The sequence below is a fragment of the Melospiza melodia genome, chromosome 8, assembly GCF_035770615.1.
Source record: "Melospiza melodia melodia isolate bMelMel2 chromosome 8, bMelMel2.pri, whole genome shotgun sequence".
NCBI classification, from domain to species: Eukaryota; Metazoa; Chordata; class Aves; order Passeriformes; family Passerellidae; genus Melospiza; species Melospiza melodia.
Genome location: NC_086201.1, coordinates 31236175 through 31248871, shown reverse-complemented (window position 1 = coordinate 31248871; position 12697 = coordinate 31236175). Strand labels below are relative to the sequence as shown.

General features: G+C 41.8%; 2 protein-coding genes across 6 annotated transcripts in view; both read right to left on the bottom strand.

The window, feature by feature from the left end:
* The window catches only part of CALCRL (calcitonin receptor like receptor), a 65035-nt gene extending 64024 nt beyond the window's left edge, over positions 1-1011 (bottom strand). Inside the window, exon 1 of the mRNA XM_063162555.1 lies at positions 642-1011. The gene's annotated coding sequence lies outside the window, so the exon portion shown is untranslated. The remainder of the gene's footprint in view (positions 1-641) is intronic.
* A 5271-nt stretch (positions 1012-6282) lies between these two features.
* TFPI (tissue factor pathway inhibitor) overlaps positions 6283-12697 on the bottom strand; it is a 53371-nt gene continuing 46956 nt past the window's right edge. For 4 of the 5 annotated variants that reach the window (XM_063162551.1, XM_063162553.1, XM_063162550.1 and 1 more), the window contains exons 8-9: positions 6999-7181; positions 6283-6644 (exon numbers count right to left, since the gene is read on the bottom strand). In XM_063162551.1, coding sequence (XP_063018621.1) covers positions 6532-6644; positions 6999-7181 — 296 coding nt within the window. In that variant the 3' untranslated portion in view covers positions 6283-6531. Of the gene's footprint in view, positions 6645-6998; positions 7182-10867; positions 12011-12697 lie in introns of those variants that run through there. The other variant, XM_063162554.1, reaches the window with a different exon arrangement.

The window sequence follows — 12697 nt, the reverse complement described above, 5'->3', positions numbered from 1 at the left end:
AACTTTTCCTCAAGCAAGCAGAAAGCCCAAACAAAACAGTATAGCTTTATCTTTCAAGTTGTGTAATTACAACACAAAACCTAATTATGAAACAACTCAAGTATGACCTCTTTCCGGTACTGTAAGTTTAGAGAAATACTCAGAGTAAGCAAACCTACACCACTTTATCACCTGATTCAGCCTCTATTGAAAGAGCTGCAGTTGTGTTGAATTAGTCTTAAGGACCCTTTCCAAGCCAATGAGCCTCTAATTCTCTCCAGACGCAAAGACAGAAATTTGGTTAGTTAACATTAGAGGTTTCAGGCAGAATGCTAACAGCGCTGCTTTGGGCATTCTATCTATCTATCTATCTATCTATCTATCTATCTATCTATCTATCTATCTATCTATCTATCCATCCATCTATCCATCTATCTATCCATCTATGCATAGACGATAACAAAACCAGTCATAAAATCAGCTCAACACCTCGCTCGCTATAAATAAAGGAAGGTTTTCCCCGCAGCCCGTGTCGGCGCGGATTCCGCATCCCACGCCGGGGCTGAACCCAGATCACACACACGCACACACAGACAGACACGCGTGGCTCCCGCTGCGCTCGGGCGGCACCGAGGGTGAAGAAACAATGAAACCGCACTCACCAGCCGGGCTCCTGCTGCCAGAGCGCTTCCAGATACAGCTGTGCGGAGCTGTCTCGGATAAAGCTGAGCGGAGCTGTCTCAGTGTGCGGATCTGTCTCAGATAAAGCTGAGAGGAGCAGTCTCAGTGTGCGGAGCTGTCTCAGATAAAGCTGAGCGGAGCTGTCTCAGTGTGCGGAGCTGTCTCAGATAAAGCTGAGCGGAGCACTCTCAGTGTGCGGAGCTGTCTCGGTGTGCGGAGCTGTCTCAGACAAAGCTCTCCCAGTGCCCCCCTATCCAGCGGAGAGCGAGCCCGGTGCGGGTATTCCCGAGTGGGGCCGGGTCCGTCCGTCCCGGCGGAGCTGCGGGAGCGCCGGGAGCGTGTCCGAGGGCAGCGCGGAGCGGCGGCGGCAGCAGCCCAACATCAGAGCTTCCTGTTACATCACCGACCCCGCCTGCGGCCGCCCCGAGTTGCTGCTCTCTCCGAATGGCGTGTCCCGGGGAAGCCGGGCTCCCGTGGCATCCCGGCCCCGGCGCTGCCATCTGCTCCCGCCCGCTGCCCGCACCTGGCCCGGAGCGGCTCCGCCCGCAAAACACTCGCTGCTCTGCGGGTAAGGGAGAGACCACGGGAGCTGTCCTTTCACGTGTCGAGCCTCTGAGATTCGTCCTCCTCGTCCAGCTAGACCCGTAGAAACAGATTAGTTTGGACCTTTATTCAAAGGGTACTCGAGAGCTGCTTTCCTCCTCAGTGACACTGACCCGGCCCAGCTCCTCTGCCAGCGGCTGCATGACGCTCCATACGCTAAGGGCTGAAAAGCTCTGCACAGAAATACCTGTATTCCTCAGCTGCAAAGGTCAGATTCAAATTTTCACTTACAAGCAGGTGCATAATTTACAGTGCCATTATTTTTTTTCTTGGGTACAAAACAATGCATTAAAGAAATAAGTCTTTGAAGTATCAAGAGTAGGAAAAAAAAGCAACAGGAACACTGTTACTGCTGCTCTCTATCTTTTTCTAAACACTGGTGATCTGAAAGCACAAGTATGAATGGTTTGAAAACTGCCATGAGAGAGGATAAAACAAAATGAATAGCAGTCTTTCTACAAGAAGGACTTTCTTTCTTGAAAGAATATTCAAAGAATATTGTACCAGATACTAAAAATGTTTTTATACAATCAATTCCCAGTACTATGGACTAAATCTGTGCCCTCTAAACCAATAATGAGTTACTGTATGCACAGGACAACACTATGCTGAACAAATGGGGAATGCATGGAGCATCAAACTCAAATGATATGAACACCTGTAACACCAGTACTCCCTTAGGGAACCCCACAAGAGCTTCCCAAAAGTCACATTGTGACAAAGATTTATCAGAATTATACCAATAAATTTGCTCATAAACCAACATAAAATATTTTGCTTGTTTCTTGCCACCTGTCACTTATCCACTTTTTTTTTTTTTTTTTTTTCTTTTTTGTTACTAGCAGCATCATTTGTGGAACACACTGTGAGCTAGGCATTGAAAACATTTTCCTCAAGAAGGAAAACAGCAAGAAACACAAAGTTAAGGGGGACATCTCCATAAAATAAACAAAAAACTTCAAACAAAACCCAGCCCCAATGCAGGGTCAGGAAAAACTGGAAGAGAGAAAAGAGGGCCAGGAATACTTTACATCCAAATGGCCCCTAGACAATACAGTTTGTGAAATCTCACTCCAGGGTTACCAAAAAAGCAGACTTGAATACTCATTTGGCACATGAGCTTCTAGCATCTCTCATCAACAGGAGTTTTATAATCAGTGAAAAACTAGGGACTGGCACTCTAAACCTCTAGGCAATGTAAACACATACAAACTGGGGATTAGCTGTGATTCTGAACAGTGATGGAAATTAACTTCTCTAAAAGAAGTGGTGTCATCTCAGGTACAGGAACTTCAGCAGGAGTGATCCTGGTAGCATTGCTTTAGAAAAATTTGGTCTAGGTTGTAGATTGTAACAAGGTACATTACACACTCTGCTTTAGAGAATAATCCATGTGTCCCAGCCAAGCTCACAGCTCCAAGACAGGCACCTGAATTAGCTAGACATGTTTTAGCATGACACAGGCCATGTTTGATTTGGCTGGTCAAAGTCAGTGGAGTTTTGTGTGAGCGTTTTTGTGGATTTTTTTTTCACTTGGTTGCTTGCTCTGAGGGGTTTTGGAGTTTATTTTTACAAAGTTTTATATTCTACTGATTTAGGTAACATTAAAACTTAATTACTCGTACTCTACAGATACCTGAGACCCCTCAGCTGGTGCAGTTTGCACTCCTGAGCGCGGTGCCTCCCCTGCATCTCCCCATCCCCTGGCTGCGAGGAGCATAAATCACACCCTACAGGCTGCCCTGCTTGCTGACAGCGAAGGAGGGAGCAGTTCAAATATGCAAAACCACCTGCACTGGGACCAAAGGAAGGCTTAAAAGCGAGAAAAGAGAGTAAATCCAGGGAATTCCTCCTTTTCCATCAGAGCCAGCCCGCCCGGCGCTCGCCGCGCCGCCAGCGCCCTCTCGCGGCCACCCGCGGCATAAACGCAGGCGCGGAAGCGGCGCACGAGGAATTCAGGAATTAATTAATGCAGGAATTAATTAATTCAGAAATTAATTATCCTGTGTGAACACCCACTAACCACAAGCGTACAACTCTGCTTTTCCCTGAACCTCGCTCTTTCTTTGGGGAAACACTGAAACAACTGGCTAGGAAATGTAACCCTTATGTCCCCTTCACTAAGTTTGAGAAGGTAGAAGTTAGAAAGATGGAGACTTGCTCAAAGTGTAAATAAAAAACTATCAGCTTTGAGAGAATAAGTGGACTGGAGATGCAGAGAGAAATGCTGGCTCAAGTGAGGCAGGAGGTAGAAAATAAAAAGCAGAGAAAGGAGGGCATACCAGTAAAAATGTGAGGAAAAAAAGAATGAAGAAAAGTACTCTAAATTATTTCTCAAAGATATTTTGTTTTACCATTTGCGTGGATTAAGGGCACATACCAAGTTATTGCAGGTCAGATGATATATGGAAATTCATCAAAACCTCTGTGAAACTGTTTCAGCTTGTTGGCTGTTTTCAGACAGCTTGGAAGAAATTTCACAGCACTCTGCATTTCCCCTCCAAAGCAACTGGAGAAAATTCTGGAATGAAATGACTGGGTGAATGGACTCTGGTCAAGTGGAACTGTACAGTCACTCTAACAACTTAGCACAGCCTCATGTTCTGACTGCTTCAGCATTCTGGCACCTGGTCCATACCTTTTCTTGTGTTGTGCCTCAATTCTGACCCTGCTCATCCTTTAGCTGTCTTTGGGAAATGCGTAGATCTTTTTTTCTTATTCTTGGATTTGATAGTTCTGCAGCTATGGAAAGTACAGGAGCAAAAGGAAGTGAATGAAGCAAAAGGGCATAAAAGAAACTTCTTGTTATGTTGAAGATCATATCACACTGCAGTTTGGACTTTTTATGGGAAAAAAATAGCTCTATGTCCTGTAGAGCTAAACAAAACCAGAAACAGCTGGATGGCTGGTGTGGTGGCCAAGCTGAGTGCACACACAGCTGAGAGCAGCCTGCACTCTCTGATCAAATCCTGATTATAATCAGGTTTCTACAGTCTGTGACACTGCAGCCTTGATTCTCATTGCACTAAGCAACAAGCCTGACAGATGAATCACTGAGAAATGTTTTCTTAGTCAGTTGAAACAGAGCAACTCTTGAGATGCTAGCAGTACAAATTCCCTTCTGTCTCAGCAGTGACACAACAGAGACCTCACTGGAGACCTTTATTGCTGTTATTACAGAGTGTGCTACGGCAGCACAAGTTTCTTCAGTGCAGTGTGAGTGGGGTAGGAGAGGATGGGAGAGTACCTGTCAGTCCTGTCCTAGCTACAGCAGCCCTGGAGGAGCCTCACAGTCCTGGAGAAACTGATCCCTCTCAGGGAGGAGACCCTGTCAGTTGGCAGTAGAGCTCAGCAAGAAGGAAACTTATAAAATGGAGAGCAGCCACAGAGCCAGGGTTCTCCTGGGACAGAAAGGATGATTTTTTCCCTAGATCTTTTTTCCCATGTGGGTTTTGTAGGTGTTGAGTCCAGGCAGCCAGGGACAAGTTGCTGGAACAAGAGGGAGCCTGAAGGAGAGACACTGTCATGAAATGACACAGGAATCGCAAGACAATCTGCACACAAATCCATCTTTTCTCTCCTATCCTTCTATACCTATTGTCTCATTTCTAAACATTCTGTTTTAGAAAGTTCATCATTCTAGTTTGTAATCACATCAATCTCACAAAGTTTACAAATCCTTTTTCATGTTCTTGGTGGGATGTCTTAATGATTTCCCTTGTCTTTTACGTGAAATCCCTAAACGTTTCAGTTTAATGGAGTCACTTCAGCTCTGCCTCCCTCTGAGGTGCAACATGTAATCTAGAAATTATGTAAATTGTAATATTGGCAGCCCATGGGAAATGTTTACAGCTGAGAGTGGAAGATCAGATATTTTACTGGCTTGACCATGAGACGCAGACAAGGGGAGGTGCAGACATTTGTGCCCTCACCTGCATCCCTGGCCAGGCAGACACAAGCAGGGTAACCATGGCGTGAGGGCAAATCCTGACCCAAATGTGCCTAAATCCAGTGTCCCTGGGGAGGCCACACGACCTGCTGTGCTCAGGCAGGTGCCATGGGAGGAGTGGGGAGGTCTGGGAGCAGTTTAACCCATGGGTTCTACACTTATCTGCAGGGAGGGATTCCAGCTGGCCTGAGTACTTCCCCTAGTGCTCTGCTGCTCTGCAGGGCACCCACACCTGCACACTCCACTCCTGTTGCAGGAAGGGCAGCCAAACCTGGAGAGAAAGGGCACAGTCAGGAACCAGAACAGGAAGACAGCAAATTAAAACTGAAACCAGGGGACTAAAAGTGCCAAATTAATTCTGTGGAGTTTATATGTTCCCTGGCAGAACTGCACTTTATTTATGGGGTTACTGTAGTGGTAGTCTGTGGTGCTCATACATTTTATATGACAAGGCTCTGCAGAGGCTCTCTGCTGTGCACTCCTGTTCCTTGAGAATCTTTCAAATCAGAATTAATGCATCCTAGACTGAAAGAGCCATGAAAGGACTTAAGCACCAGGAAAGAGATTTGGATAAAATTTCAGTAGAAAAAAATCTGATTTTACTTATCCCCTCCATTCTAGTATTTAAAATGCATAATTTTTTAACAATTTCAGCAGTAAAGCTTAGCCATGAGTCTGGATCAGTAACAAGGATAAAAATCAATGACCACAACACATACAATTTTAAATCTTTCAAAAAATTTGCCACTCTGTTTTACACCTTTACAGCTTTAACACTCCCTTTATGGATTTTCATGGGTTAGTTCTGATTTCAAATACATTTTACAGTACTGTAATTATATGCACTTCAATGGAGTTAAATCTAGGCCTGCACAACCTAAAATAAATCTGGTTAAAACAAATCCAGTACCTATCTCCTTTTTTATAGCAATACACCTATCTTTTAATCGATGATTGAAACAATCATGCTTGACTAGTGATTATTCTTTCACAAGTATTGTGCTTTCTTTAGTACAAAAATAGAATTCAAAAAGAATAAGGTAAGAAATTAAATCCAAATTTTCTCTTCATTTTAACCATTCAATGCCACTGTTTATTGTCCTGCTGCAGCTCTGACAATTATATACAAGCAAACAGCAATTTAAAAACCTTTAGCAAAGTAAGAGGTAATGTTTATTAACATAGTTGAGGAATACATAAAAAAATATGAGCAGCTTAGTAATATATAATCAAAATAATCAGTAAATATATTTTAATGGTGTACACTGAAGGTTTTCATTCACAGGTGAAGAGAGGTTTACATCACATTTCCATAAAAATCAAAGTTGCATTGCTTCAGGCATGATTTCCAGGTCCAGGGCCTTTACTGGCTGTTTCTTTCTTTTTTTCTTGATTCTTATTAGTCTTCTTTCACCTATTTTCTTATTGAATCCTAAAGGCAAAATTAACAAAGTAACATTAGAAGACATCCAAGATTATCAGAAATAAGAGACAAGGCTTGTTTCAATTAATTAACAAAAAAAAAAAGAACATTGTCTTACCTAAAATCTTCATACGCCTGACCACTGCCAAGCTGTGCTATTGCTGTTCCTTTACACTGCACTTACTGTCCCTCCTTCTCTCTCTAGCTCTGTATCTCTCCTGATTTCCATCCTCACTTTCCTGAGACTTGCAGCTGTTACATTTGATCAGTCCAATGCTTGCTACCAAAAGTGGCGAGAGAACATTTTGACGCGCGCAATATTTACCTCTGAGCCATAGCCGGGGGCAGTAGCACTTCCCATACCTTTCCTGCAGATCCTCAGGCACGACTTCCTGGAGACGAAATTATTCTCGTTCCCGCCACAGCCGCTGTAGCTGAATGGGCGACACCTTCCAGTGGAGAAGTTGTAGAAAAATCTCAATTCTTTGGCTCTGCAAAGCCCTCTGTCCATGGGGGTCATGCACAAGGAAGGGATGGCAGGGGGTTCTGAAAGTACCAAGAAAAACAAGGTGAGACAACGCTGCAGCGTTTCAGTTTTATGCCAATATTGTTTGAAATTTTTGCTGGCAAATTTAATTCTGCTCTCCTGAAAATCCAAGATACTTCGCATAAGCATCTTTTATGGTTACAAAAAAAAAAAAAAAAAAAATAGCACAGTAAAATGCCATCCTGTGTTTGCATTGCCAGCAGGAGCTTACCTGAAAGCTATACCTTTACTTGTGTTGTTAGTGATAAAATTGCCATTTCTGCCATAGGAGAGAGAACACAAATGCATTTTAAGGAGTTTCAAGTGAAGCATTTGTAGAAAGCGACGTGAAATAAATTAAACGTGGACAGCTTTAAAAATGTGGTAAATATTTCTAATAATTAACAGAGCGAATCACTGCTAGACATTCTGAAATCAAGGAGAAGGTAAAAGTACCCAGCATTTCCAATGTAAGATTCAAAACCTCAGTGCTGAGTTTGTTGAATACTACAGAAATCTTGACCTAAGTCACAGGGTCTGTCAGCAGCCTTTGAGCAGCTACAAAACACTAGCTTGCAACTTGCAGAATAAAAAAAGCCCTGAATGTGAAGAGCAAGTGCACAAGTGAATGGAGATGCTGGTGTGTTAGTGCTGCTGGCAGGATTTTACCATTCCGAGGAGAGGCTGCTGGTTTGCTCCTTCAGGGGGGCTGCAAGTGAGAACTGAAACACTGGAGGATGAACCTGGGGTAGCCAAAGGACCTGGGCACTGGAACAAGTTCAAGGAGCAAATCCATGCCAGAATTCCCAAACCTGCAAGAGCTCCATCATCTATCAGCCCAGAGTGACTAATAAAGAAAATAGGAACTGGTAAAATTGCTGCACAGGCTGCAAGAAGCTGAATGGGAGCCATTATGGGAGCAGTTATGTGGAACCCAAAAGAGCACCATTTTTTCCTCAGGAAACAGCAGAACTGGGTGCATAAATTCAATAAATGAATGCATAAATGCCAATGTGAAGCCACTCTGATGGAACTCTTGAACATACAAAGCCACACAGAAGGAGTTCAGTGGAAAAACAAAGTAAAAATTTGAGGAAATCGTTTGGGTTACTGCAAAGCTGAAGACATCCTGTGGTCACAAAAGTGGGAAGCAGATGAGCTGCTGAAAGCAAGAAGTTATGCATTAAAACCTGGGCAAAGCAGGAGGCTGAAAAATATTCAAAAACCCATGTTGCGTCTTAGGTGTCTGACATATGGTACAGCTGCTAAAAAAAAAGGTTTATCTGAAATGTAAAATAGCTGAACAGTTGTGGTGAAAAAGTATGAAAAATGGCTGGGAATTAGAATGGTGTGTCAGCAACCTCATACTATTAAAAAAATAAATTCTGAAATTTAGAAACTGAGTAATGAGTTGCTTTTTTGATATAGACTAAGTTAGTTTCAAGTTATAAAATGAGAACCTCAACTTCTTTTCATAATTGGAAGACGAAATTTCACTCTGGGTCCAGAGTACAAGTCCACAATGTGATAAAATCTATATTAAACCTACTGGTTTTTTATAATGAAGATGGTAGTTAAATTAACTAAAGCAAGGCTTTTGGCACTGCTCTGAGAACTCTTGAGCCTGGAACTAATTTAATCTCTCTCTCTAGCTGGAGAGGAGGGTAGTTCCCAAAGCATATGTTCAGCAGCATGGCTTGCCTATTTAAACCTGCTAATTTCTGAGCCCACAAAGAACAGAGTAGAAAGGCTTGCCAGTGAGCAAAGGGCCAGACAGCACAGGCTTGTTAATTATAAGAGAGAATGCAAATACACACTTTGTAATGCAAATTACTTATCTGCCATGTAGAATTCTCCAGGGAGTCCACAGTCCCCTCAGGAAGGAGTTCCCACAATGACTGCAAGATTTGGGGGAACCATGGAGCCAGTGATGAGGTAACAAGGACTGCCTGTGTATGTACAGTGCACCAGAGAGCCAGGTGCTATTCAGAATCCCTCTCATATTATTCCCAAAAATTATGTTATTCCTTGCCCCTACCATTGTCAGATAAATGCCTAAAATACCAAACACTGTCCTTGTTTATCTTCAAAACACCTGCATGTTCCTCACTCACAGAAGCAACCAGCCCATGAAGAAAAACCTTAATTTTGCCACCTAGAGCCATTTTTTTCTCAAGAAAAACAGTATTTTAAAATAAAAACTAAATAACTTATCATAACTTCCTCTATCATGACGATCATAAAATTTATCCTGAATTTTTTTGAATGTATCGATTACTGAAATACTCGACTTCAGGTAAGCAAAGAAGAAAACATTCCCTGTGTCATGCCCAGTGTGTCTATTGGCAGGACAATGTGAAAGCCTGTGAGGCAGTGTGTAAATAGTGTCATCAGGACGTTACAGCAGGTGAGTTGTCTCTGTTCACCTCCAGTTCCTCAAGGTGTATTTATGGATGTGATGGAACAGAAAATTGAGCTATTATGCCTATTCTTGAGTTTCTCTCCCTAAAGTTTTCATTTTACAACCCCATTTTTCTGAGTTGTTGAAAAGTTTTCTCTCCTGTTTTATTATGAAGAAAAAAAAGAAAATGAAAGAAGCAGAAGTCCCCCAAGCCACAAAACCACATAAAAAAGAAGAGGTACACATTGTATGGTTTAAGATTCAGTTCCTATAATACAGCTCTTTCTTGAATGCCATCCCCCTGAGGTATAAACAGATGACATGATCATAATTTCTGAAAAATCAGAGATTAATCAATCTCAGAATCTCTGAAAAATGCACATCTAGATAAAGACTCACATTTATCAGAGAGAACCCCAACCCCAGGCTTTGCAGGGCTTGTGTGACAATGGACTGCTAATAATGATTGACACTAGAAAACAAGTTTGAAATTCTCTTGGGAGGAAAGGGAATGCAGTGAGCACTATTCCTCCCCAGACAGGAGTGTGTGACATTCATGAAGCTTCAGGTTTATTGCCAGATTTTCAATATGTGCAGACTTCAGCTCCTCATTTCTGGTTGCAGCAAAGCGAAAATAAAAGAATCTTCAAGTGGACAGGCTATTACAAAAATAATGAGTCAGCTGCACTTGACAGTAATCCACAGGTATAAATTGGTGCAGATCCATTAAAGCAAATAGAGCTGTGCCAATTTATATTAGCAGAAGATGACCCTGACTCTGTACTCACAGAACCTGCATCCTTGTGCTATTCCAAATTCGCTGAGCTGAAAGTTGACTTTTGATCCTGTCTCCCACTCAAATCTCCCAAATCAAATGTAGGTATAGTGCTTGCAATTTCTACCATAAATCACATAAAATGAAAGCTTTGATTCTTAGCCTCACTCTCTCTTAGTTTGCACAGAGTAAAAGTTATTACAGATGTTTCAGCAGAGGGAGACCAGAACTATTTTCAATCTCTGCAGAAAGTTCATTACTGAGAGTGCTAGAAACTTCATGTCTCTATCCATGGTTTGCTTTATTTGGCCATTTATTTATAGAACAGTTTATTCTTCTGAAAATCAACAACTATATTGTAAATCTAAAAAACTGATATTGTTACAGAGTTACACATGCCAATTTTTTTTTTCTTAAAATCAAGATGAAATAGCTTGTCAATTGTAAGGTGAGGTATTCTATTAAGAGACAACTCCTTGTAATTTTTTAAAGTGTAAATTAACTAAATTACATTTAATTTTTAAATGTTCTTTGAAAAAGATACATAGCCAGGCTAATTTACATAGCAAATAGATATTACAATGGCAGATCAATTTGCCTATGCTTGAGGAGATGGACATCAGCCACTCCATCCCAAATAGTTCACTGAAATTCCTGTCCCTCACAGAAAGCTACAGACAGTCACCCTGCACGTTTGTGTGACCTGTCTCTGCCTTGGAGCTTCACTGTATAGCTGCACCTCCAGAAAGAGCAACAATGGAGACAACGTTCTCCAGGTCTCTGTGGAGAAATCAGCGGTCAGCTTTGGCTTTCCTCTCTAGTGGGATTGCCAAAATCACCTGATTTTAGCCCATTCCAGCAGCCTGAAGGGTACCAGCTGATAAACAGAGCAGAAGGCTGCATGAGGCAGACAAGGGCAAGACAAAGGTCACACAGTTAGGAAGAACCTGTTGGATCTTCAGACTTTCCACTGAAATTCCCTGGTCCTTCCACAGCTGCGCTTCTCACCCAACCCATCTGCTACACTGACTCTGTTCCATCAGTCTTCAGTTCTCTTTCTCTTACCCTCAAAGTCTGCTGTGCAGGAAAATTCCCTGTTGCTGACACAGTCAAAACCCCTTCCATTTCCTCTAAGAAAACATAGTGAAGCATGCTCCTTTCCTGGTATAGGTCAGCTGTTTGGAGGATTATTCATACTATGACTAAAAACTTTCAGGGAATGTGCTTGCCCCTTAATGCCCCTAGACTTATTAGCAGACCTTACGCAATTCAGAGTTTTCAGTAAAACAGGTTGCCAAAATCTTTACTGTTTTATATTCATTCATTTAAATTACAGAGTTCGTTGATGCTTTGCACGTGGCAAACAACACAACTGTACAGAAACTTACATCAGACCAGCAGTGCTTATAGATTACAGCGCAGGCAAAAATCAGAGTACAGCACACAGTCATGCTTTATTGGACACTCCATTCTAAGCAAAGAGCACAGGAATGCCACCTACACACCTGTTATCTTACAGATCATATAAAATGCAGAAACATATAAAATGCGAGTCTCTACGTCATCACTCAGTCCTCAAAAGTGCAAGCAAGTGCAAAAGCAAAAAACCAACATAAATACTTGGTGAGAATGCTCAGGCTCTTTCCAACTGTTTGTTGCTTCCTCTTGCACAACTGTGGATCATAAAAACGGCACACTTCAAATTCAATCACCCTGCACAGTGTGAGCAAGCAGCAGCCACCTACAGTGGACAGTGTCCAGCTGCTGATACTGTCAAAGCTTATCCCTCCTCAGTGAAAGGGAATCCAGAGTCCCATCTGCATTATAATACATAGTGCAAAAATACCTTGGAGAGACATTTTAAATTAATGAAATTAAAATTAATTACATTAATTAAAGCATTTTAAACTAATTCATACTCATTGTGATTATACTCAATCCAAAAGTGAGGTTAATATAGTCACAGTGAAAATAAAAACATTTTGGTATTAAATATATTATACTATGCTATGTTCTAAAATCCAAATGTCCTTGTTTTTTAGTGGATGAAAGGAATTTAAATCAATTCCCTATTAGATTCTCATAAAAATATTAATTTAGACTGAAAGAACTATGCAGCACTGCTTTTGCTATTTGTATTAATCAGGCCTTTAGGAAGTGCACACTTTTTAAAGAGAGTGGTCAGTCTTCCACTTGCTGATATTTATGAAAGATCCATAAGTTGTGACACATTCTTTTGCTTCGGCTTTCTCTGCTTATCAAATCCTTTGGCAAAGATCAAAACCCATTCTTTAGTCTCAGGAATGTTATAAAATGGGTTGAAATGGAAATGCAATCCATCTAAAAGACTGAGAGCTAAG